At 48.1% G+C, this 23,709-nt stretch overlaps 1 protein-coding gene across 1 annotated transcript in view; it reads right to left on the bottom strand.

The window, feature by feature from the left end:
• Window positions 1-15,368, bottom strand: part of PAXIP1 (PAX interacting protein 1) — a 48,033-nt gene extending 32,665 nt beyond the window's left edge. Inside the window, exons 1-4 of the mRNA XM_059932965.1 lie at window positions 15,213-15,368; window positions 12,381-12,515; window positions 7,911-7,954; window positions 5,109-5,172 (exon numbers count right to left, since the gene is read on the bottom strand). Coding sequence (XP_059788948.1) covers window positions 5,109-5,172; window positions 7,911-7,954; window positions 12,381-12,515; window positions 15,213-15,293 — 324 coding nt within the window. The 5' untranslated portion in view covers window positions 15,294-15,368. The remainder of the gene's footprint in view (window positions 1-5,108; window positions 5,173-7,910; window positions 7,955-12,380; window positions 12,516-15,212) is intronic.
• Window positions 15,369-23,709: the final 8,341 nt, after the last annotated feature.

Genomic DNA, 23,709 nt, shown 5'->3' with positions numbered 1-23,709 from the left:
GAATCAGGTTCTTCATCGGTGTACGTTTGGGTTAAATGACTGAACGTGTGTACCAGCTCATTCAATGAATCTGTATCAGCATAATTAAGAATGCTCTTTCCACACCAAAATGTTAATGATAGTTACCTAGTGGTGACAGGATTATGGGGACATTTTAATTTTTATACTTTTCTGTATTTTCCAAATTTGCAAGAGCATTAATTTTATAACTGGGGAAAAGTGTTTTTCTTTTTTTTAAAAAGTAATCTTCCTAAACTACAAATCTACGGTCTCAGCTAAGAAAGCCTGGATGTCTCCTCAACACCTTACGGCTAAGGTCTGGAAGTTTCCAGGCGGTGTGTCGGGCCTTCCTGATCTGTGTGTGCCCCGCCCCTAACCTCAGCTCAGCGCCCGCGGCCCCTGCACTCCCACAGCAAGCTGCCCCTCTGAATGCACACCACCGTCCCGAGCAGAGGCTACACCTCCACCCGCGTCCCTCTCCAGGAAAGGCTTCCCTCTGTGCCCCGGGGGCGCCCTCCTTCTCCAGGTCTCCCCACCAGATGCTCCTGGCCTGCGGCTCCACCAGCTCCTCCTCGTCCCGCCTTGCTTACGAGCTACCACCCTACCGACTGGAGCCTAGAGTCTCAGGTGAGAATCAACGTCCTCCACTTTGGTACCTTCGATAGGACCCAGCACAGTGCCAGGCACATGGGTAGGCAGTCAAGAAATATTTGTTGATTGAGATGCAGAATGGAAAGGGCTTTGATCTCTTTAGTCTTCGAGATTTAAACGAGGACCCTGGCCAGGCTCTCCATCGGACTCGCGACCTGCCCCCGCAACCTACCCAGCCCACCACAACAGAGGTCTCAGCCTGCATCAGTACCGGCTCAGAGGAAGGCAGGTGATGTCTGTGCTTCCCAACTTCTGCTGGCACAAGCTCCCTTCCCTACCTCTCCCTGGAGAGCTCTGGAAGACTCCAACAAAGAGCTCCAGCTTGTGTCAACACCCTGACGGGAAAAGACAGAAGGTCACTGAGAACCGCCGAGCAAACAGTCCTCGCACAGCGCCGGAGCCCTGCCGTGCGCACGTGTGCGTGTGCAGCTGCTCCAGAGGCCTACTGGGTGCCGGCTAACCGTCGTGATCGCCCCTCCTGGTGCTGCTCCCACACCCTGCACCCGCTCCACCTCCGCGTATGTTACAGTCCCCTTCTGGACCGGGCCCTCACCCGAGGGGGGAACCTGTATCCTCATTTATCCGCACCCCTGGGCGTTGTTCCTGTCACAAAGCATCCTCACGTATTTGGTGAACCGAAGTCCTTTAGCTGCACACTGAACATACGTTTGTTAGTATGTCTCACAACTGAATTCACATTTTTTAGCAACCACAAAATACTAGTGTCCCCAGTGCACTTTTCTGAACCAGCGCTTCTTCGTATGAACTAGTATCAAGTAAAGCCTTCCCCAGTCTTAGCTGAACGATCTTTATTCAAATAAAGCAGAGCTTTCTTTTCACCGTCACGAGTGGCGAACTGTGAGAATAAGTGCAGTAACTGACCCATAAAGATCATACCGACTCTGATTGTTATTCCTAACGAATGTACTTAAAAGGCTATAAAATTCTGCCAGAGCGCTTGCTGCGTCCGCCTTGGTCCACTCCAGGCCCAGCCGCTCCCCCCCCCCGAGAAACACCTGCAGCCGGGCTGCTTCCCAGACGCCCACGCGTGCCCCCCCTGCTTCCTTCACGGGGTCCCCGTTCTCCTCCTCCACTGACCTCACCTGTAGCTCCTCAGCCCAGAACCCGAGGTCTACCCAGACCCCTAAGCCTGTGTGCCAGCCACAGAGCCCCGCGCTGCCGTCTTCCCACTCCCGGCTCACCGAGCAGCGCAGAGGGGCACCAACTGTCGCTCCGCACTGCTCCCTGGGGCCCTGCTCCATCCCTGCAATAAAACCAACCACTACGTCTGACTTCACTCTCTGACTTCACTCTCGGTCCCTAAGCATAACACCCCTCCTCCGGCACCACCTCTGTCTACTTCCAAGTTCCCTTTCTCCCCAGATCTCCCTAACCCCACATGTCACTCGAGGCTCTCTTCCTATCTGCTCCCCTCTCTAGCCCCTCTGCAACGAAGCAGTAGCTCTCAGCCCCTCACGCCCGACACTCGGACAGTGAGGGGCTTCAGTCCGACTTCATCATCTTCCCTCAAAGGTCAGGGTCCTCTCTGTTTCCCACGTCTGGCGATGTTCCTAATTTGGAAAAGGAAGTCATCTGACTAGTGGCCTCCTGTGGAGCACCCGCCACAGGCTCTGCACGCAGAGGCCCACTGTGAGCACCGGCTCCTCTTTGCACAGCATCCCCAAGTCCCCAAGACCTTCCGATTCCCATCCGTTCCTTAGATCCACGCCGTCTTCTTCTACACGGTGCTAACCTGAGTCCAAGTCCTCATCTCAAGTCTAAAGACTGTGACTGTCCCTCCTGCCCACATTCCCATCCTTACCCTGCCCTCTCTGTCCTGCTTAGAGCTCCCAGACCAGTTCCACCTACAAGATTGCAGGTGATGTTAATTTGTTTTTTTCCTGTGTTTTCCAAATGTTCTGACGTAAACGTCTGTGTTTGCAATCCAAGATTAAATATGTAAGAGTGAAACAGCCGGCTACTTTATCGAGTTTCCCGTATTCTCTGCCCGCCTGCCTGCGCGCTTGTTCTTCTCCCCTCCACCCAGCCACACGGCCTGTTCTGAGGCCGGTCCCCTCGCACGAGCCTCTGTGCCCCCATCCGGCTCCGCTCCAGTTCCGCCTGTCGTTTCAGGCCCCTCACATCTTGCCACCTCCACCAAGGCTTTCCTGATCCCACGGTCTACACCAGCGCCACCTGCTCTAAACTCACACCCCAACACCCGTGCCCCCGATTTAGCACATCCTGAATGTGTGCCAGGCGCACTAAAACCGCAGATGGTAAGTGTACTGCATAATAACCTGTTACATATGCCGGAACCTTTGTTAAATGTAATCTCAGCTCCATTTCTCTCCAAGACTAAAAGGTTCTCCAGTGCTAAACTCATAGTTAATATTTAATCATGCCTAACCCCTAATTTTAAACCCTGTTTTAAATTCACATGCTCTTGATGTTCTTTTTTATTTCCTGAGTCGGGTCCGCTAAGTACCACGTCACTATGACCTTGATCCCAGAAAATACGCACAGGACTCCCTGCCCCGGCTTCTTCCTCTCTCTCTGGATAGCGGGCTCTGAATCATGAACCCAGAAATCCAATCAGTACAAATATAATTAAATGCAAAATTTACATTTTAGCCACAGTACACTGTGTTTATGCATAAGGAATAATAAAATATTTTCATTTAAAAAACTTTTCTGATATTTACTATACATTTGGAACATACAGAGAAGTATAAACAATAAAAATTACATGTAACCACAGTATCCATCATGAAAAGATTTTCATCTTAGCCAACTTTAAAGATCATCTAAATATACATTTATAGCTAAGATGTGAAAAATGCTGAAAAATACAAATACCAATAAAATTCTGGTTCTTAAGGGGGAAAAAAGCCAACTTTTCAAGGATCTCTATTAAATCAATGTAGCAAAAACAAAAAGAGAGGATTTTATAATTTTAAAGAACTTTCAGAATTTACAAGAGACACAAAAACACAGTAACAAAATTAATTTTACTTATTGCTTGGACAGAGAAGGGATCATGGTGATACCGTTTGTACGAAAAGCTGAGTCTGGCCGATAATCTAACAATATTAAACTAATATTACCTGGTCCCATAATCCTCTACTACGAAGGTGTAAGAAAAAGGCAAGATTATAATCAAATTCCTTTTCGTCTCACCTAATATTCTTGATACACCCCTTTCTCAAAGGCTTCCACAGAGATGGAAGACTAAACGCCTTCTCAAAACTATCACCTTAAGAACTACAGACAGGGATGAGGCCTGAGGTCAGAGAAAATGGGAGCCCTCTGAACTGTGCTTTTTCCTGCCCAATGGCTACTACTTGTTCCACGTAATCTAAAAAGTGCGTTTAAACCAACACCAACTTGATTTTTCATAATAACTGTCTACAGTTTGAGGGTTTTTTACCTAGGGGGTTGAGAGGACAGAATACCATAAAAGAATATTAAACATTCACTTCTCACACTACCCAGAATTCAATGCCATTAACATTTTGGTCCCTCTCACAAATATTTCTTATATATTATATTTGGTTGATGTAATACTGTACATAACTATGTTATATCCTGCTTTTTCCCCAGTTAAAACATTCCCCATGTCTTTACATATATTCATAAAACAAACTTCACAACTGGCTACATAGCTAGATTACTATGTAAGTGTACAGAACAGGTTTCTTAAACATTTCCAAATCCTGGGTCATCTGATTGTTTCCAAATTTACCCTCTTATAAATAAAGCTGCGCTGAACACCTTTATGCATCAATCTGCCCTCATTTCTATCAATTTGGGATAAACTTCTAAACACAAGAGAACTGCAGGGGAAGCAGAAACACTATTTTATGGCTCTGACCCGGCTCAACTTTTCTAGGAAACCGCTGCACTCCTGCCGGGGGAGGGCAAGCTTGTCTGAAGCTCCGCCAGCACCGAATACACTGTTACAAATTTGATAAGCAGAAAATCTTATCTCAGCGCTATTAAAAAGTTCACGTCTTTGTTTATAAAGTGTATCAAATGTTTTGTTATACTTATTTGTAATTCCTCTTTATAAAAAGTTGTAAATTCATTTTTCTGCCTTATTTACTGAGGTCTTATTTTTTTCTTTTATTGATCTGCATGAGCCCCTTATTAATAAAATTCTCTGCCTTTATTTCTGAATGAATTTTCCTTGTCATCTTTTAATTTCATTTTTACTATGTTTTCATATTCAAGTTTTAAATCTTTGTAATCCTTTAGAAAGACCACTTTCACCCATTAAAGCTCTAAATCTTAAGATTAAGTATGAATATTTAAATCATTTTAAGTGTGTCATAAGGTCATAGTGAATATGCAGTTTAGTAAATAACACTGGTTTACAAATACATCATAAATCCGATCATATAAAAACTCAGAACTGTTATGTGTATATAACACAAGACTAATTGTACTATGCTTACCTGAGAGAGGCAGGCAGTGATTCCAAAGAAAATCTGACATGACTCCGGAGAAAAGCCATTTACTCTGTTTTACAGTTATTAAGATTCCAATGAGATGAGATTAATGCAAGCTCTGTTTCACTAAGAGACATTTCCTATTGGCCCGTTTGGACATTGCCCACCCTCTGCTTCCCATTCAATCCATTTAGGAAAGAGACAGACTTAAGTTGACCAAAGAAGAGTGCAGGGCAGACTGGAAAAAAGAGAAGTTGACGGCACAGAAAGAACTGAGAGGTTTTCCGTAAAGTGCATTTTCATATCCAATCTCTCCACTTATATCATCAATAAAATGGGCACAACATACTCATGGAAAAAACATCTAACTATATACACATATATAAACACATACATGCCTATACATGTACACAACCACACATGGCATGGTGATCATTTTAAAAGCAAATTGAAGGTCTTCAGTTTACTTTAACATGATTACTCTGTCACACAACAGAATCTTTCGTAAAAGAACGTGACTTCTAGTTTTATTACCATCATGAACTCTGTGAATTTGGGCAAGACAACCCGGAGCTCCAGTTTTCCCTTTGTTAAAACAAAAGTCAGAAACGTAACTCCCAAGATTCTTCCCAATTCTAAAGCTCTGACTTTCAAATTCATTCCACACGTTTTCTGAGAGCTTACAGAGTGCAGACACTGGGCACAGGGCTCTCCATACGCAGGCATGACCTCTAGGTGCCGGTACTTTACGGTCTATTCAAAGCAAACATGACTTTTTAAGAATCTGGAGTGTCTAGAATTCAAAAGGGTTAAAGTATTACTTCTCTTTCCCTACAGGAGAAAAGTACACCTCCTGAGACAGGTGAATTAAGAAAAAAGATCAGACTGAAAATTCTATTGCAGTTTGGAAGCCTCCTACACAGGTCTGAGAAAACCTCAGAGAGATTCGGGCCTGCCGGGCTGCCTGAGCTCTTCAGACCCCAACATCACGCCTTCAGCCCCATCATCCAAGCTCCGCTTCCATCCTCCTACCTTAGTTCAGGGATTGCCTACTTCCAAAGACTTGGGGAAACATGAACAAAGGCTAAGAGTGTGTTGCCTAACCAAGTCTCAGGAGTTCTCTTTCTGTTCCTTTAACCTTCTTTGGGACAGGCAGTAAGAGCTCAAACAAAATGACAACTTCTCAGGAAATCCTTGTGTAGAGAGTACACGAGTCAGGCCAGGAAAAACTAGCCTCTTATCCTCAAAAACACCCCTTCCACTCCCAGTCTTTTTTCACCTGTGCTTGTAAAGAAAACAAACAAACAAAACTCAAACTCCTAAAAAACCAAAGCCAAAAACAAACCAGGAACCAATTTCCTTTAACTCTTTAGACTGTGGAGGAGAAATCTTAGAATTTTTGAGCTGGAGTTGCCAGAAGTTCTGCACATCCTCTAAGAACTGCTTAGAAGGAGGTATTTTCTCTGTTTATTTGAAGTCTCCTATAAATACTTAATACAGGAAGATTCCCTCCATCTGCATCGCTTCAGTAATAAATGCCTGGCAGAGCCGCACAACACGGTAAATAACATCTCCTCTGCCGGGTCTAACGCTAGACCATCATGACCGCATAGTATCAGGTACCTTAACAGAAGCGATCTCCAAAATCAGATTACGCTTGGAATGACCCTGCAGGGAAGCGTCACACCTCCAGGGTGAAAACAGCGACTCTGAGGCCTAGAACACGGAACAGCAGGCTGCGGAGGGCTCACTCCTGCTTCCAGCACAGTGTGTGTCGTGTGTGTGTGTGTGTGTGTGTCAGTGTGTGTGTGTGTGTCAGTGTGTGTCGTGTGTGTCGTGTGTCTCAGTGTGTGTGTGTGTCAGTGTGTGTCGTGTGTGTCATGTGTCGTGTGTGTGTGTGTCGTGTGTGTGTGTCGTGTGTGTGTCGTGTGTGTGTGTGTCGTGTGTGTGTCGTGTGTGTGTCGTGTGTGTGTCGTGTGTGTGTCGTGTGTGTCGTGTGTGTGTCATGTGTGTGGTGTGTGTGTCGTGTGTGTGTGTGTCAGTGTGTGTCGTGTGTGTGTGTGTCAGTGTGTGTCGTGTGTGTGTGTGTCGTGTGTGTGTCAGTGTGTGTCGTGTGTGTGTGTGTCAGTGTGTGTGTGTCAGTGTGTGTCGTGTGTGTGTGTCGTGTGTGTGCGGGTCAGTGTGTATGTGGGGTGGGTAGTGCCAGGGCCACACTCAGGAAACGCTGAATGAACCAACACGTAGTGCGGGGCAGCTCCTTGGGGGCAGGAACGAGGCCCTGTCGACCCCACTGTTTTCAGAACTGGGCCCACAGCAGGTGATCAACATGAGTTCTGAATTAATAAACCAATGTAATTAAAACGAATAACGGTGCATGATATAAAACTAAAAATGTCCTGATGTTCTCTTCTCCAATTCATTTTTCAAACAATTCATGATTTGGTTCACACAGCCTTAGAATTTTAGAAATAGTCCATCTAACTAGACACCACAAAAACCATCTGTTTCAAAGATAACAGAACTGAAGTCCAGACCAGCCGAGATCCTAAAGCCAAGTCGCAGAAGAACTAGAACTTGGGCCTTGGGTCCCAGCCTGGAGCTGCTTCCACACAGCTGGTCCCCCACCCCGCCCCGGCCCCCCAGGGGTGATGACAAGAATCAGGTAAATACAACTAGACACAGGATGGAAAGAGCAGGGATAGAGTGAACACAACACCACCTCCCCTGACTGATGAGTCAGTTCAGTAAGTGATGACCACTTCAGTACTAAACCCATCCTTTCCCTTCCCCCTTCCCCAAAAAGGATACGGCAGAAGAGCTCCACACTGAACGGACAGAATCACCCACGAAGGCTGAAAAAGAAAACATTAACGCAAATCAAAACACAGTTCCAGCTCATATTCAAAATATCATCACGTTACTAGTGCTGCTCCTAGAAATTAAAGGCTCTGTTACAACCGATTATACAGCATCCAGATTATAACCACGAGTCTTCAAGTAGCAGAAACATCAGAGTGGAACATTAGTTATTAGTGCCCAAGGTGAAAAGCCCAATTATAGAAGGAAACACTACCAGATCTTAAAAAATTATTATGTATAGAAATTTATTTATTTTTGGCTGCGCTGGGTCTTCGTTGCTGCGCGTGGACTTTCTCTAGTTGCGGCGAGCGGGGGCTACTCTTCGTTGTGGTGCACAGGCTTCTCATTGTGGTGGGTGGCTTCTCTTGTTGCAGAGCACGGACTCTAGGCGCGCGGGCTTCAGTAGTTGCAGCACGTGGGCTTCAGTAGTTGTGGCTCGTGGGCTCTAGAGCGCAGGCTCAGTAGTTGTAGCGCAGGCTCAGTAGTTGTGGCGCACGGGCTTAGTTGCTCCGCACCATGTGGGATCTTCCCGGACCAGGGCTCGAACCCATGTCCCCTGCATTGGCAGGAGGATTCTTAACCACTGCGCCACTGGGGAAGTCCCTGGGAATTTAAACTGTAGGTTTACACACTTTCTACTGCTTAAGCCTCTAGGCCGGCTAGAAACTCTGTCCTCACAACTGAGGGGACAGGGAACTGACAGCCCTCCCTACCCCATCTGAGGTACAGACGGCCCCCCTACGCTTCCTTCTGGAGTCCTGAATCCAGTCAAGTATGAATTCGTGAGTTTTTTTCAGTGAAGCCGAGTAGATACAATGTTTGTAAATCACAGAAAGAATTTCTGTCTGGTAATCTTTTTATGAATTGCAAAACTCAGATTAATTATAAAACCTTAGACTAATTACTACCTTTTTGGGTAATTTACACTTTTGAAAAATTATCTTATTATTTCTACATTTAATTTTGAAAATTACATTAATCATTATCCTGACAGCTCTGCCTCACAGAATTACTATGTAAAAATACAGTAATAACCCATTTAGCCAGCTGACCTCCAGAAGCTTCAGCCACCTGAAACATACATACACATCCATTTCTCATGCATCATATACACCTTGAAAGAACTTTAGAAATCAAAGTACCCCCTTCCTCATTTTTCAGGTAACATCAACAATTTCTCAGCATAAGTTTATAAGTTACTGTAACATCTGTGAAAGAGCGTAGAAATATTACACATTTTATAAAATAAAGACTGGCTCTACTTGGGCTAATCACTACGTGATGATTTGATAATTCTGCCAAGTGTGTAACTAACTTCGCGGATGAAGCCACCAAGCTGGAAGGGAGTGTGCAACGTCTCCACGCGCAGTGTCTCCAGGGGCTGTTCGCTTCTCGCGGTCCTGGGGAGGCTCCAGCCGGACGGGAGGGAACTGGCCACCACTCCTCCTGCATTCAGGACACCCTCGCGTGGGCCGAGCCTCATTCCCAGCAGTGACACCGGAGCCCTCCGCCGTTCCCCGGTGGCGTGGGAGCACCAGGGCGGCGTGCCTGAGACCGGTTTTCCCGGCCACCCCTGTGTCTCACGTCAGCGGGAGCCTCAGAGCCCAGGTCAACGCACTGCAGTACGACTCGGAGGGTGGGGGCACGGCTCCTCCCGCGTCCCGTGGCAGGGAAGCGCCCACGACCGGAGGAGCTCACACTCCGGACGGGCAGCCCTTATGACCCTGCACGCAGCACGCACCCTGGAAAGCTGTCCCTGGGGGCTGGGGAGCAGCGAGCACGCGCGGCCCGGCTGCAGACGGCGGGGCTCGCAGCAGTAACGCAGAACTGGCTCCCTGCGGCCCCCACCCAGGTGAGTCTAGATACGACAACGCAGCCAAGGAGGAGGACACGCTAACGATAAGAAGGCAGAAACGAGAGCGAGAAGAGCACAGTAATAAGCAGCTATTATCCCAAAGGCAGATAATAATATATTAAAATAAATTCTCTGCTGAAAGTCAGCATAATTAAGAGGCCCCAAGGCCACTGAGGAAAATATTTCCATTAAAAAAGATTATTTTAAAAATCTTGGTGCCTAAAGAAGCAAGTTTTAAACATCTATAAAATTCAAATATGAGAAAGATAAACTGTCCCTGGGCAAAAGGATGCCTAAATTTTTAAAGTATTTGTCAAATTTAACATTAAGGTAAAGGCCAAGGGATATGCACTTAAGAGAACCAGGCCTCCGCCTTCGGCTGGACACAGACCGCACTACCAACAGCAGCCCCCAGTAGGAGACTTCCTAGGTTCAGACAAGAACTCGAGGGTCTACCAGCACTATCTTGGAATGAGCGCAAACTGCTGGATGGGTTCTGGAAAATTCTACCATCCTGTAATGCAACACTGCAGTCGCTGGACAGTATAGGTGCTGCCACAAATGAAAAGCAGGCTGGAATGCGGAAAGAGATCGAAGAGTAGCATGCCTGGAGTGGTTTTAAATTCTGCCGCCAAAGGGAGAAGTAGGGCGGGGAGACACTCAGCCAGACTGGGAGAATGGTGACCGCGGCCGGAGCTGGGTGAAGGCTGCTTTTACGCAGCCGTGTTACAGACTGACTTTCCTGGGAAGACAACTTCAGTGTAAGACGAAGGAGGCAGCGCTGTCTGGCCCAGAATCTCAGCAAGGATGGGCCACCGTTTTGCACCGTCACCTCGCAGCTGGCACCTGCATCTGCAGGACAGAGGGTCAGGTCCGCGGTGATTCTACACCCCCTCCTCCAGGGTATTTACACACTGAAATGCAGACTTTCTGTTGGCTGTTTTCCTCTTTTCCTCTTTTTTACATTTCAATTTGGGCAATTTATATATAAATACAAATATATATTCAAGTTATATGATGTTACTGTACATAAGAATTTCACTTCGGGATCCTAAAGGGGGTATTACAAAATATTTGCTGCAAAAAGGGGCCTGCGGGGTCGCTGGACTTCAGAAGCACTGCGGTAAGTGGTCTGGGGAAGCCGCCTGCGCGCCCCGAGCGCGGTAACGAGGCCGCCCTTTCACGGTGCGCTAGGAAATCCACACAACACGTGTGAAGTCACTTTGATAACAGGCTCCAGGCTACTGTCTGAGGGGAAAAAAGTTTGTAGACAGGGGAAGGGATGAGATACAGTCCCTCAAGGCAACAAAGAGCGGAAGCGAAGCACAGGCCGAAACAGGGCCCCAGGGAGCCGGTGCTGGGGTCCACAGCCTAGTGTCCGTGGCAGGTCCACCCCTCCTACAAGGCGGCAGCAGGTGAAGCCGGCAGGAAACCTGCTGTCAGGCTTCACAAAGGCTCGGGTGGAGTGAGCCCGCTGGCCAGGCGGAGACAAGCATCCAGCCAGAAACACGACCACCGTCCTCACCGCCGCAAGTTAACAGTCGTTCCGACTTACACAGCACCCTCGTGAGAACCTTCTTGTGAGCCAGATCTGCTTTCAGGCTTATGTTCCAAAGTCAGGCTTCTAAGCCTCCAGGGCAGCGTTTCAGACCCTGGACGCCGGTGACATTCAGGACTCGCAGCGGCCAGCCGGCGTCCCCGCTGCCCAGCCGGACTCAGCGGCACTCTCTCCTAATTCCTACCTCTCTCCTTATTAAGCCACAGTAACTGTCATGTTGGTTTTTTTAAGATAACACATGTAAGAGCGTGGAAAAGAGAAAAAAAAGGGTAGTGGGACAGAGCCATTTTAAAACAAATATACACTATAAATGATGAGAAAAAACGGAAGGGTCGAAATTATAAACTTAAATTAAAAAAACCCACATTTAACAGCAGTCAGTTCAACCAGCAGCCATAACAGAGCAGCACAGTATTTGATCAACAAAACTGAACAATTCACCCACCAGCTGAGACTCTACTTTCTAGGATAAACTACCCACAGGTCAAGCTGGATAGTGGAACAGAGAGCCACCAGAGGGACCATGGGACAAGTGGTCACTGTGACCCTTGTCGGAGAGCAGAGACATAGCCCAGATAGGGCAGGGCTCCCCTAGACTTGTCTGCCTGGAAATCAGGACCCCCGGCCAGTGGGGATGGAAGGGAGCCCTGTTCCAGGAGTTCCTCTTGGAATCAATACACTTTCTTAGCAGAATTCACCCACGTCATCTGCTTCAAGACAGCACGTCCACTGCCTTCAATACGTTTGCTTGGCTTAGACAACTTCCAGACGGTGACAAAATGTGGCCACCCGTAGCAGGTGCGTAAGCTGTAATGTGCAGAAACCTTGCTATAGCCTGATTTCACGTATAGGGCCTTATGCTGGATGGTTCCTGAGATGTCAAGAGCATTTCCCACCCAGAGCCGTACCTTAGCAAACAGTGTCAGAAGAGCTGCACTGAAACTTCAATGTACTGCTTTCAAGATACTTGACGAAGCGTACAGAATTCATTAAATTTACTACCAACCTTGACTACAGGCAAATCAAAGACTTCCCGAGCTTCTCCCACCTCCGGATTGTCCCCGTCTTCTGAAATGATGTGTGAGGCGAGTGCATTGTACGACACTTCCTTAGCTTTCCCAGCTTTTAGAAGCTGAATAACCTTTAAAAAACCACACAAATTAAAATGGAAAATGCTGCATTTCATTCTCAATTTATACAAATTATTACAGTGAAAATTCTAATAAACGCACACCATGTTCTCCACATCGGATTAATAACCTTGCACTAAGTCACGTGCAATGCAACATCTGGGGGCAACAAAAAGCAGCAAATCTCGATTCACTGACAGGTAAGCACGGAGGCTCCTGGGACCCAGGTACTGGACAGGGTCCGTCTTGAACACAGGACTGACAGACAAGGTGAGCACAGCACCGTAAGTGCTGAGACTGGCCTAGCACGCGACACGCCATGTCTCAAACATAACGGCCTGGGGACAGGTAGTTTCTGATAAATGGAAACGTTTCTGGAAGAGGAGCTACAGGAGCCGAATCCTTATGAACTTAAAGGCGTCAGCAAGGCAAAAACACGTGCACCGTGTGGAGAGAGCAGCGCTCCACACGCTGGACAGCTGAACGTGGATTAGACCGTCGACTGTGGTTCACAGATGCTGTGCAGAAACCTCTGCATTTCTTCCTGAAATAAAATACAGAGTGTCTCCTGGAGAGACACTGAGGGCTGGTCAGCAGGGAAGAGGCATGATCAGACTTCACAGAAAGATTGTTGTCAGCGTAAGAAGAATGCACGTACACTGCAGGACTGCAGCCGTGACACCTGTTAAGAAACAACTGCAATAATTCAGGTGGAAGGGGCAGGTAACTGAACTGGAGGAAGGTCATCAGGGGCAAGAAGATGATGTGAGAGAAGCAGCAAGATCTGGTGACCGAAAGGGGCACGTGTAAGAGAAACCGGGGAATGACAGCACTGCTCCGGACGACCACGTCTAAGAGCGGATGGTGGGGGAAGGCAAAAGTCTTAGTTTAGGGCATGGCCTTCTTTGGTGCCACTCTAAGAACTAGGAAGACACCCAGCACGTCGAGGATGAGACCTGGGTCCCACCTGAGTGGAGCCATCAGCCCGCTACAGAGACGGGGCAAAGCTCTGGGAGTGAATGAGACGCCGGAGCGGGAAGGGAAGGGAGGCCACGGCCAGCAGTGGAGGCTGCGGGGAGCGGGGAGGCCAGGAGCCGGACGCCAGGAGCACGCTTCCGGCTCAGAGCGGCCGAGGGCACCCCACACGTGGAGGCGAACGAGGTGTTCATCCAACGCACGTGAACTCTCTGAACCCACATTTATAAGATTCAGAGAATCGAATATCCTGGCTCTAAACTTTTTAGAAAATATACTGTTTCAGATCAAAGTGGTTTGCAAGGACATTTTTGAGCCCTTAGACTTGATTCACGGTTAAGTAAACACAGTTCCAGCGCAGCGTGCTCCAGGTTTTAAGTAACATATGGTTCAGGTCACTCTTAAGAGCCAAAGTCCTAAAGTAAAATAGGGGGTGGGATGAGAGAGGGGAAGAACGGTGGACAGTGAAGAAAGGGAAACCCTGGAAGGGAGAAGCCGCACCTTACAGGCACTTCAGCCCTCTGAGCTCAGCATCTGTTTACCTTTAAATTCAAAGCCTCTTTACCTTAGAGTTACAGTGGAGAAAGGACCCATCTAGGTGGTGATCCAAGGGAGTTTAGTTACTAAGATACCAACAGGCAAGCCTCTGGGAGGCCAAGGCCCATCAGCCTTCCACAGATCCTTTTAGGCCACCCAAGTTTTACTTGTTAAGTATCGGTCTCCACTCAGGAGGCCCAGGCCGCAGGTCTCCAAGCTTAGCACTCAAGGCCAATGAGACACCCAGGTGATAAAACTGTAAAGATAAACTTTAGCAAAAAGAACAGTGTGAAGAACCACCTTAAGACTCAACTGCGGTTCATTCTCACAACGGAAGAACAACATTCTAACGTTCAAACACATGTTCTACTTAGAAAAAGCTTAGGAAAAGCCACAATATCCTTTGGCATGAGCCCAAACGACAAAAAAATTCAAATGTTTAGTGTGATGGCGTTACCAGGGTATTTCTCCATATTATTGTATAATTCACCCAATTAGGGAAATCAAGAAACACGTATCCGCTGGTGGTAAACTGAGGGTTCACGGCCGCACACGAGATGACCGAGCCGCAGACCTGCGACCCGGGGTGGCTGCCACACCAGAGCGGCTAGCCGTCCCCTCAGCAGCCCGGGACCCACGTCCTTACCAGCTCCACCGGCCGAAGCTCCCGCCACGCTCGGACCCACCGTCTGGGCGTCGGGGGAGCCCAGACCGCCGAGGCTGCCGCGGGAAGGGCGGCCCTGTCCGAACTCCGCCCAGAAAGAAGCGGAGTGGGAAGCGGGCGAGGCGGCCACGAGACAGCACCCCGGTCCCCCCCCGCGCGGGGACGGGGACAATCGGCGCAGCGCTCCAGGGCAGACCCACCTCCCCATGCCCTCCTCCCCCAGTCCGGACACAGCCCCTTCCTGCCGCGGATCCCGCAGGCCCCCAGGTCCCCTCCCCCTGTTAGAGGGGTCCGCACCCCTCCCAGGTTTCCTCCCTCCCCGACCGCGGGGCCCGCAGACCAGCTCCCTCTCCCCTCCCTCCCCTCCTGCCCCGCTGCCGGCCTGCTCGGCGCCAGGCGGCCCAGCCTCCGCGCAGCCACGCCGGCGGGCACCGGGTGGCCGGGCCCAGACGATGTGCGCCCTGGCGCGCGCCCGCGGCCGGAGCGAGGACGGGCCGGGGACGCGGGGGGCGGGGCGGGGGCGGCGCGGTACCTGCGGGTCGATGTCGCCCACCGCGTAGTACTTGACCTCCTTGAACATCTCCTCGGGAACTTTGGGCGCCTGGTCCGACATGGTCGCGGCGGCCCGAAGGCTCCGCGGCGGCTCCCGCCCCGCCCGGCCCGCCCGCGGGGCCCGCTCCCGAACGGCGCGGCCCGCGCGGCCCCGGCCCGGTCCTGCGAGTCGGGCCCGCTCCCCCGCCCTCGGCGCCCCCGCCCGCGCCGGGCCGCCCAAGCGCGGGAGCCGCGCGAGCCTTGCGGGCCGCACCATCCCGCCCGCCGCCGAGGGGGAGCCGAGGGACGGGCGGTCGGCCGGCGCCGCCCAGCGCCTCTGCTGCAGCCCGCGGCCCCGCGGACATTTGCACCGAGCAGCCCGCTCCAGAGACGGGGGCCCGTGGCCGCCGCCGCCCCCTTAGGAGGAAGCCCGGGGGTCGCAGGGAAACGCACCCCCCTCGGTGGGGCCGGAGTGGGCCGGTCCCGGGAAAGAAGGGAACGCGGAGGCCCCTCCCGTCAGCACGCGCGGCCGCAGGGGCGGCGCATGCGCGCGGCGAGGGGCGGGCCCGTGGGGTCGCTGGCAGGCGGCGGCGGCGGGAGCGGGTCACTGGCCTTGGGCGCAGGGGCGCGGAGCGTCGCTGGCTGCTGCCAGACGGGACCCGAGGTGACGGCTCAGGCCCTGGAGCTCGGGTCCCGGGTCCCAGCTGAAGGGCGGGGGCGCTGGGCCGAGTCGGAGACGGAGCGCTGCGGGCCGGCCGAGGCGCGCCAGTCCCCCGGGCGTGGCCACTGGGCTTCTCCCCATCGCCCGAACCCGCTCCTGCCGCGACCCGGGCCGTCGGAACCAGCCCCGCTCTCCTCCCTCCCGGCACCGCTGACGCCAGCCGGCCGCCACGTGTACCCGCGCTCTGACGTCATCCGGCGGCGCCGCGGCGCGAGGAGCACGGGGGTCTTCGCGCACCTGCGCTCCGCGCGCTGCTTCCGGCTCACCTGCGCGGGGGAGGGGGGCGGCGCGGCCGGCCCGACCCCCGCCTTCCCCGGGGGCCAGGCTTTGGCCTAGGCCTGAGAATGGAAAGGGACGTGAATCAGGCCCGCTGCTGCTACCTGCTAAGCGGAAAGACATTTTAAAGTAAATGTTAGTGAAATTGGTCGAGGGAGAAACCTTGCAAAATTATTGCGGCAGCCTCCTATAACATTAACTCATTTTTGAGGCCCTTGTATTACTTTTAGTCTGCGATAACAGAGAGGTTCTGAAAGTGACAGTTGACATGGTTGGTTCATTGACCAGGACTTAATACAATGGACACTGGCTCTTTTTAATCGGCGAATACGGTTGTGATTGCACGCACGTATGTCATAAGTGATTTTGTATGGGCAGAAAGTAAGCACACATTAAGCATTTTAAATATCCTTACGTTTTATCATTCTGATGTTTTCTGCTTTTTGTGTTTTTCATTTGTCTTTTGAACAGTCTGAAACAGCCCTATTCTAAAGCTAACAATTTTTTTTTTTTTTTTACAAATAATAAAAACATTCAGTACTTGCCTGAATGAATAAGAATGTACTGTCCTTCCTTTGAATACCCAAGCATATATTTGGTATTGACCATTTGTAACATTTTACCTTACATGTTAAGAAAATGTAGGAGGGATAAATTAGTTCTAAATACCAAATCAAAATTAGCATGCCCTTTTATTTACCTGTGTGAGAAAACTTATTTATTGATAGCTTTTTTTCTTCCTTGGTTAAACAGGAACTAAGCATGTACTTTTATATTAAAAGACTTAAAACATACCTCAACCGGGTATTTTATTTTGTAAGTTAAAAAAGAACTTGTAACATTCAGCAGGGCAAGTTTACCCTACTGTGACTTCTGATAGTCAAGAAGGCAGATTATGGGACTAAGAAATCTGTTATTTAAAATCTCATCAACCTGTCTAGAGATTGTAAAACATGAAACTATGCAAGGTCAGTGTTGTACACATATGTGGGCCTTATCGCACCAGCATCAGGAAGGCCCTGGGTCAATGGCCTACAAAGAAAACATTCGGTAGAGTGTATCAAACACTGCTACTTTGCCAGTAATGTACAAGAAACATCTTTGGATGAAATCTAACTTCATGTGGACAATGGATGTTCTGAGGAAGTATCAGTTCATTTAACAAAAGCTTTGTATTTCTTTAACTGACACGTGTATGACCCCAAACGCGACACTGAGCATTACTATATTTACAATTCTCCCAACTAAGTTCAAAGCATGATCATTTTGTTGATAACCTTCAGAGAATAAGCAGCCTGTTTAATACTAATTTGATAAATAGGGTAATACATTTCTCATTTTTTATTTTGCAAAATTAGATAACAAAGCTAGAAAAAAATAAAAGTTAAATGTGAAATTAGAAAATGGAAAAGTAACGTTGGGAATATTTAACTCAAATTGTACTTACTGGTGGGAACTTGAGGCAGTTATTTAGATAAGTATTTCCAAATGGCTTTTAAAAAAATGCATCTCTGTATTGTATATAGCAATCTCAGTCTTGCTCTCATGTTACGTTCTATTCAGTTCAGCTAATCACATACCCCTTGAAGTTAGATATTATCAATGTTTAGTAAATCTTTAGTTTGGGTTTATAGACTACAACATTTAACCTTTCCACGAAAGGGAGTACTTAAGTTAGAGACATCAGCAAGCCAGAGTTTTATCGAAGGAGAACCTGGGAGCCAAAAAGGCATGTTTCTTTATGGGACAGATCAGTCGGCTGACCCACAGGACACAGTTACCACCAAAAGTCATCTATTCACTGTAGAAAAACTAGAAAACATGAGTAATGGAAAAAAAGTAAATTACCTCAAATCCTATCCCAGAAGCAGCACTACTGAAATCCTTCCAGACATTGTCCCATACAAATACATTTTTCCTTAAAAAAATTGTTGCCGCCTAAAAAACAGACAAGAATGAATGTCCTTCCGTGTCAGTAGATATTGGATCCAAATCATTTAATGGATATGTAATACTCCATTTTTAAATGTACCTTAATTTACCTAATCAGTTACGTATTGTTGCACTTTTGTTTCCAATTTAACAATGACAGTGCTGCAATGAAGCAGTCATCTTAAAATAAGCACGCACGTGTAATGTATTATACTGGTCTGTGCTCTAAGGGCAGACACGGTCCCACCCCTCTCCCCGTTCGCTGAGCACACAGTCTATTAGTCAAGAGGACTTAGATCAGTGGTCCCAACTATGGGCAGTTTTGCCCCCCAGGGGGCATTTGGCAATGTGTGGAAACATTTCTGGTTGTCATGGCTGGAGGGGAAGGGGAACAACTGGCGTCTAGTGGAGGAGGCCAGGAAGCTGCCCAACACCCTGCAATGCCCAGGACAGCCCTTACAGCAACTACCCTGTGCAACGTGTCCATAGTACTGCTGTGCAGAACCTAGTTTAAGACGACATAACAGACTACAGCATTCCATGGGATTAAGACGTTGAAAGTTTCTTGCACATAGCTTAGTGGCTTGCTCAGACAGTGTCCCTCCAAACGGGCACTCAGGGCTTTTGTCATCGTGTGGCTTTGCTATCTGAGAGCCATTTCCTTCCTCCTCTACAGGGGGAAGGAAGCAAGTAGAGTATCATTCAGGAGGCTCTACGGCCACGCCTACAGACGGCCACCTAAGTCCAAGTCCACCCACTTCCATTGGCCAGATCCTGGTCTTGTGACCCCAACTTAAACTGCAGGGGAGGCTGGGAAATGTAGTCTTCCTAAGTATCCAGGAAAAGGAAATGGGATTGATGGCATTTTGCCAATTTCTGCCATCTTTAGTTTCAAAACAATTCTACAAATTAAGATTATAGAATACAATAAAACATAAAACAAAAAAATTATTAAAGATAACTTTAAACAACCATGCTTACACATAGCTACTCAATAGACATTTGTTGAGTTGGGGGTCGTTGGCTCTGTATGGAAAGGGTGAGCAGTGCTCTCTTAGAAAGCATCAGGTATTTGTTGAAGCCCTGCAATGGACGTGCTGGGTATCTCCGCTCATCTTTCTCCACCCCAGGTCTACACTCCATCCTCTGCCTTGTTTGGTCCAGGATGCTGACCTCACTGGATTATATTAATAGGCTCCCTTGTACTCTGGTTGCCAGTTGAATCTGCTGAATGAGGAACCCCAGCAGAGACCCAAGAGGGGAGGAGAGTGGGACTAGAGTGTTTATTTCTCAGGCTCCTGGTCAGGTTGCCTAGAGATGGCAAAGTCATCTGTTCTATACAACTTTCTCCTTCCAGGCTCTGGTCAGCTTTCCTTCCTCTCATCCCTTTGGACCTAGGTTCCCTCACCATCCACACATCCTGCCTACACCTTTGTAGCAATCCCTTTATAAATCAACTTTCTCAGATGATCCTAATTTGAATGTGCTGCTTCACTTGTGACCCTAATTATATAATGCACATGAAAACCTGGTAGGACATTGAGAAATTTTTTTCTTTCAAGTCAAATGGTATGTTTGCCCTCATAAAACTAACAAATACTTGGATACACAAGCCTAACACTAGTGGAATTATTAATAATAATAAATGCAGCAGAAATTTAGACAAGAGGTCCCTGTGTGCCAGGATAGCTGAGGCAAACTTCTTAGATGGGGCAGATGAGAAGGGAGCAATTCTTGGAGGGGAGGAGGCCACAGATAAGAGGTGTGAGGTTAGAATGCTGGTGTTGCTGAATAAAAAGTTGCACATTTTAGATATTAAGTAATTGGCTATTTGATACAAGGGGAAAATGGGGAATAATGCAAAATGAATACCAAGTATATGAAGATCCTGGAGTCCCACCAGAGCAGGTTGTTGAATTTGAGGTGTAGAGTAATCCTGTAGCTCTGGTAATAGGAGAAAAGAAAGCAGCTTACTGGCTATTGAAGGTTAACTGCTTTGTGGCAGGCTGGCTATCGAATTAACTATTGCTTCATTGATGGCCTTTGAAGTGTGTAAAAATAAAATTGTCATTACGAATTGTATTGGCCATTTGATGTCAAGCACCCAGCAGCATTGACATGCCAAGGAATTAGAACACATTTGTTTATAGTAGTTAAATGAATGAATGAAGCCTTCAAATTTGGCGGAAGAAATTGTTCCCCATCAGTGGTTTATACCACCATGCCCACATTGGCTGCATGTAATTTCTGGCAGTGTTCACAGGCACCAGGTACTGCAGTAAGAGCCTTGAAACTTGGGAGGTTCCCTACAAACTGGGGCTACTCACTTTCCTGTAGATCAAGTGTCTATCAGAGATTCCTTCTGTGCCAATGATCTTTGGTGCTGGCTTTGAGGAATCCATATTAACTCACCTCCCCAGAGTGGATCCCAAAAGAGGGCCTGGACCACAATGCTCCATGTCCTTGTCAATTGCGTGGAGAGTGAGAACAATGTCAAAAGGGTGGAGAGTCCAAAAACTTCTAGCAGGATACCTGCTTAGATATTTTTAAGCTTGGAAACACCATTGCCAATGGCACTAAGCACCACAACTTGAATCTAATTCTGTTGTTATTCTGAGACTCTTCCTGGAGGTTAGAAATTATATCCAAAGATCATGTTGATGGGCATGACAGTTTCAGGTCGTGGAGAGAGTTGGGCTCCTTTGAAAACGTATCCTTAGTTTTATCTCAGATTGTTCACCAACTAATTCATGAAGATCCTAGGCTAGGACCTGGTTCTCTACTATAACACACTGACAAAGATTTTAACAATCTTCTCGGATTCTAGCTTCTTAATCCGTTCCTCCTATTCAGATGTATTTCCATCTCCAAGACACTGTGAGTCAATCTCACTTTTTACTAGAATATACTGAGGATGAGAAAACTGAGGCCTAGAGAGTTTAAGTGACTTGTTCATGATGAGAGTTACTAGCAGATTTGGGGCTAAATCCATCTTTTTTTACTTACTCTAATTCATTCTTTTAAAAAATTGAAAGAAACAAGATTTAATTTCACGTATAACAGAAGTAGAAAAAAGGTAAACTCTCTAAAAATAGTATTTGTGGTATGGAAAGTTTAACTTGATATAGGTTGAAAATAGTCCACTGATTTATATTTTTGTAGCTAATATATATTCATTCCTCTTTTGGAACTGGTTGAGGACGAAGAGATGATTGTTAGATCTAAGTTCAGGGTTTCCCTATTTTAATGTCTTGTGTCAGTTTTAATTTTCTGATTTAATTAGTTTCCTAATTAGAAGGGGTTAAATTAATTAACCTCATTATTTACTATATATTTAATGATTTCTCCTCTATAGGGAGTTACTTAATTTTCAATAATTGGAAAGCTATGACAAGAGGGAATATTGCCACGTTCTAGACTTATCGCTTTACGATCAGTGGCAGGAATAGGACAGATTGAAGGGAACTTTAGGTGAGATATCGGATACATGCAAAGGCTAGTCCCCGCTTGTTCTGAAACATGGTACAGGTAAAAACACGAGTTAGGATTCAATCATTTCTATCAAATGAGAACTCAGTGGATGTATCCTTTAAGGTTAAAATATCCTAGAACATAGGATTTTATAAGAAATAGCCCTACCACATGATTTTAGTTATTATAGACAGTAAAACAATCATGAATCATTGAATAATGCTAAGTAATTCTAATGAAAAGGAGACTCTCTGACATTATCATGTGGTATAATGGCATATTAAAATATTGTTTTTCCTCAGGTTTGTCAATGCACTAAACGGATAACATTTGGGGAAGTCATAGTAAAATCATAAGCCTAATATCTGTATGATTTATGGAAATCAAATAGGCCTGTTCTTTCATGTTTATAGATGTAGAAATATAAACAATTTGTGGATAACTATGTTCTAATGTAGCAATACACCAAAAAGATTAAACAATTACTTTTTAGAGAGAATGAGGCTGTATCACAAAATGGCCGAGTTGTTCTTTTTCCCACTCGGCAAGTGCCTTCTAGCGCGGGTGTGAGCAGTCAGTCCTCTGCAGGGCGGGGGCTGCTGGGCTCAGTCGCTCCCGTACCCCTGCCTCTTCACTGCCACTTGTCCATAACACCACTGCTCCCCGGGAGAAGCCCAGGCCCACCGAGAGTTACATGAGGAAGGCTTGGGCGGCGGTACAATTATAAGCACAGACCGAACATATTTAGTAAAATGAAGTGGTCTGGTTATCAGAAATTCACTTCAGTTGAACAAACACTGATTGAGCACTTAGGTGCACTGCAAATAGGCCTGGCTTAAGAAGCAAGGCTTAGGGCTTCCCTGGTGGCGCAGTGGTTGAGAATCTGCCTGCCAATGCAGGGGACACGGGTTCGAGCCCTGGTCTGGGAAGATCCCACATGCCGCGGAGCAACTAGGCCCGTGAGCCACAATTACTGAGCCTGCGCGTCTGGAGCCTGTGCTCCGCAACAAGAGAGGCCGCGATAGTGAGAGGCCTGCGCACCGTGATGAAGAGTGGCCCCCGCTTGCCGCAACTGGAGAAAGCCCTCGCACAGAAACGAAGACCCAACACAGCCATAAATAAATACATAAATAAAAATTTAAAAACAGGAGCTGTTGTTTAAAAAAAAAAAAAAAAAAAAAAAAAAAAAGAAGCAAGGCTTAGCAAGATGCGCCCATGGGATGACTGAGTTCCAGCCTAGAAGCAGCATGTTACATGCCAACATGAGTAGTATAAGGTAATGGAATTGAAAGCAGGGAGATACCGCGGGGACTGGGATGAATACAGAGGGCCTCTCTGAGGAGGTGAGCTGTGAGAGGGCTCTGAAGCAGGGGGAGGGGGAGGAGGGGGAGGGGAGGAGGGGGAGGGGAGGAGGGGGAGGGGGAGGGGAGGGGGAGGAGGGGGAGGAGGGGAGGGGGAGGGGAGGAGGGGAGGGGAGGGGAGGAGGGGGAGGAGGGGAGGGGGAGGGGAGGAGGGGAGGGGAGGGGAGGAGGGGGAGGGGAGGAGGGGGAGGGGAGGAGGGGGAGGGGAGGAGGGGGAGGGGACCAACCCTCCTTTGGAGGAGCAGCCTGAGCAGAGGCCTGGCCTGGAACGAACGTGAGGCGGCAGACGAGGTACAGACCCCCCAGCAGAGGAAGACGACTGGGCGGAGCTGAGGAGACCCTACAAAGGAGGAGGCTGAAGACCTTCAGGGAAAAACCACGTGCGAAGAGACAGTAACTGCCCACGTTTCTCACGGAGTAGGATCCATCTATTAGAAATCCCTATCCGAAAATGTAGAGGCTGAAACTGAGGCAGTAGAAGCTGGTCTTTCATTTGATCCCATTTGGGAAATGCCCGCTCCTGCTCAGTTTACGGCAGGCAAAGTAGTACTGCTAGTTCCTCAGTACTCAGAACAGTACCCTGCAGACAGCCCTTACTGGTCTTGTCCCAGAACTTCCAGCAACTTCCCACTGCTCGCGGAGCGAAGCTCGTCCTTCCAGCCTGCCGTCCGTGACCTCCACCGTCCCCCATTACCTGCGGCACACACCCACCTACCCACTCCAGACCCCGAGCTCCG

This window comes from Balaenoptera ricei, chromosome 9 (assembly GCF_028023285.1).
Source record: "Balaenoptera ricei isolate mBalRic1 chromosome 9, mBalRic1.hap2, whole genome shotgun sequence".
NCBI lineage: Eukaryota > Metazoa > Chordata > Mammalia > Artiodactyla > Balaenopteridae > Balaenoptera > Balaenoptera ricei.
This window is presented reverse-complemented; position numbering and strand designations above follow the sequence as displayed.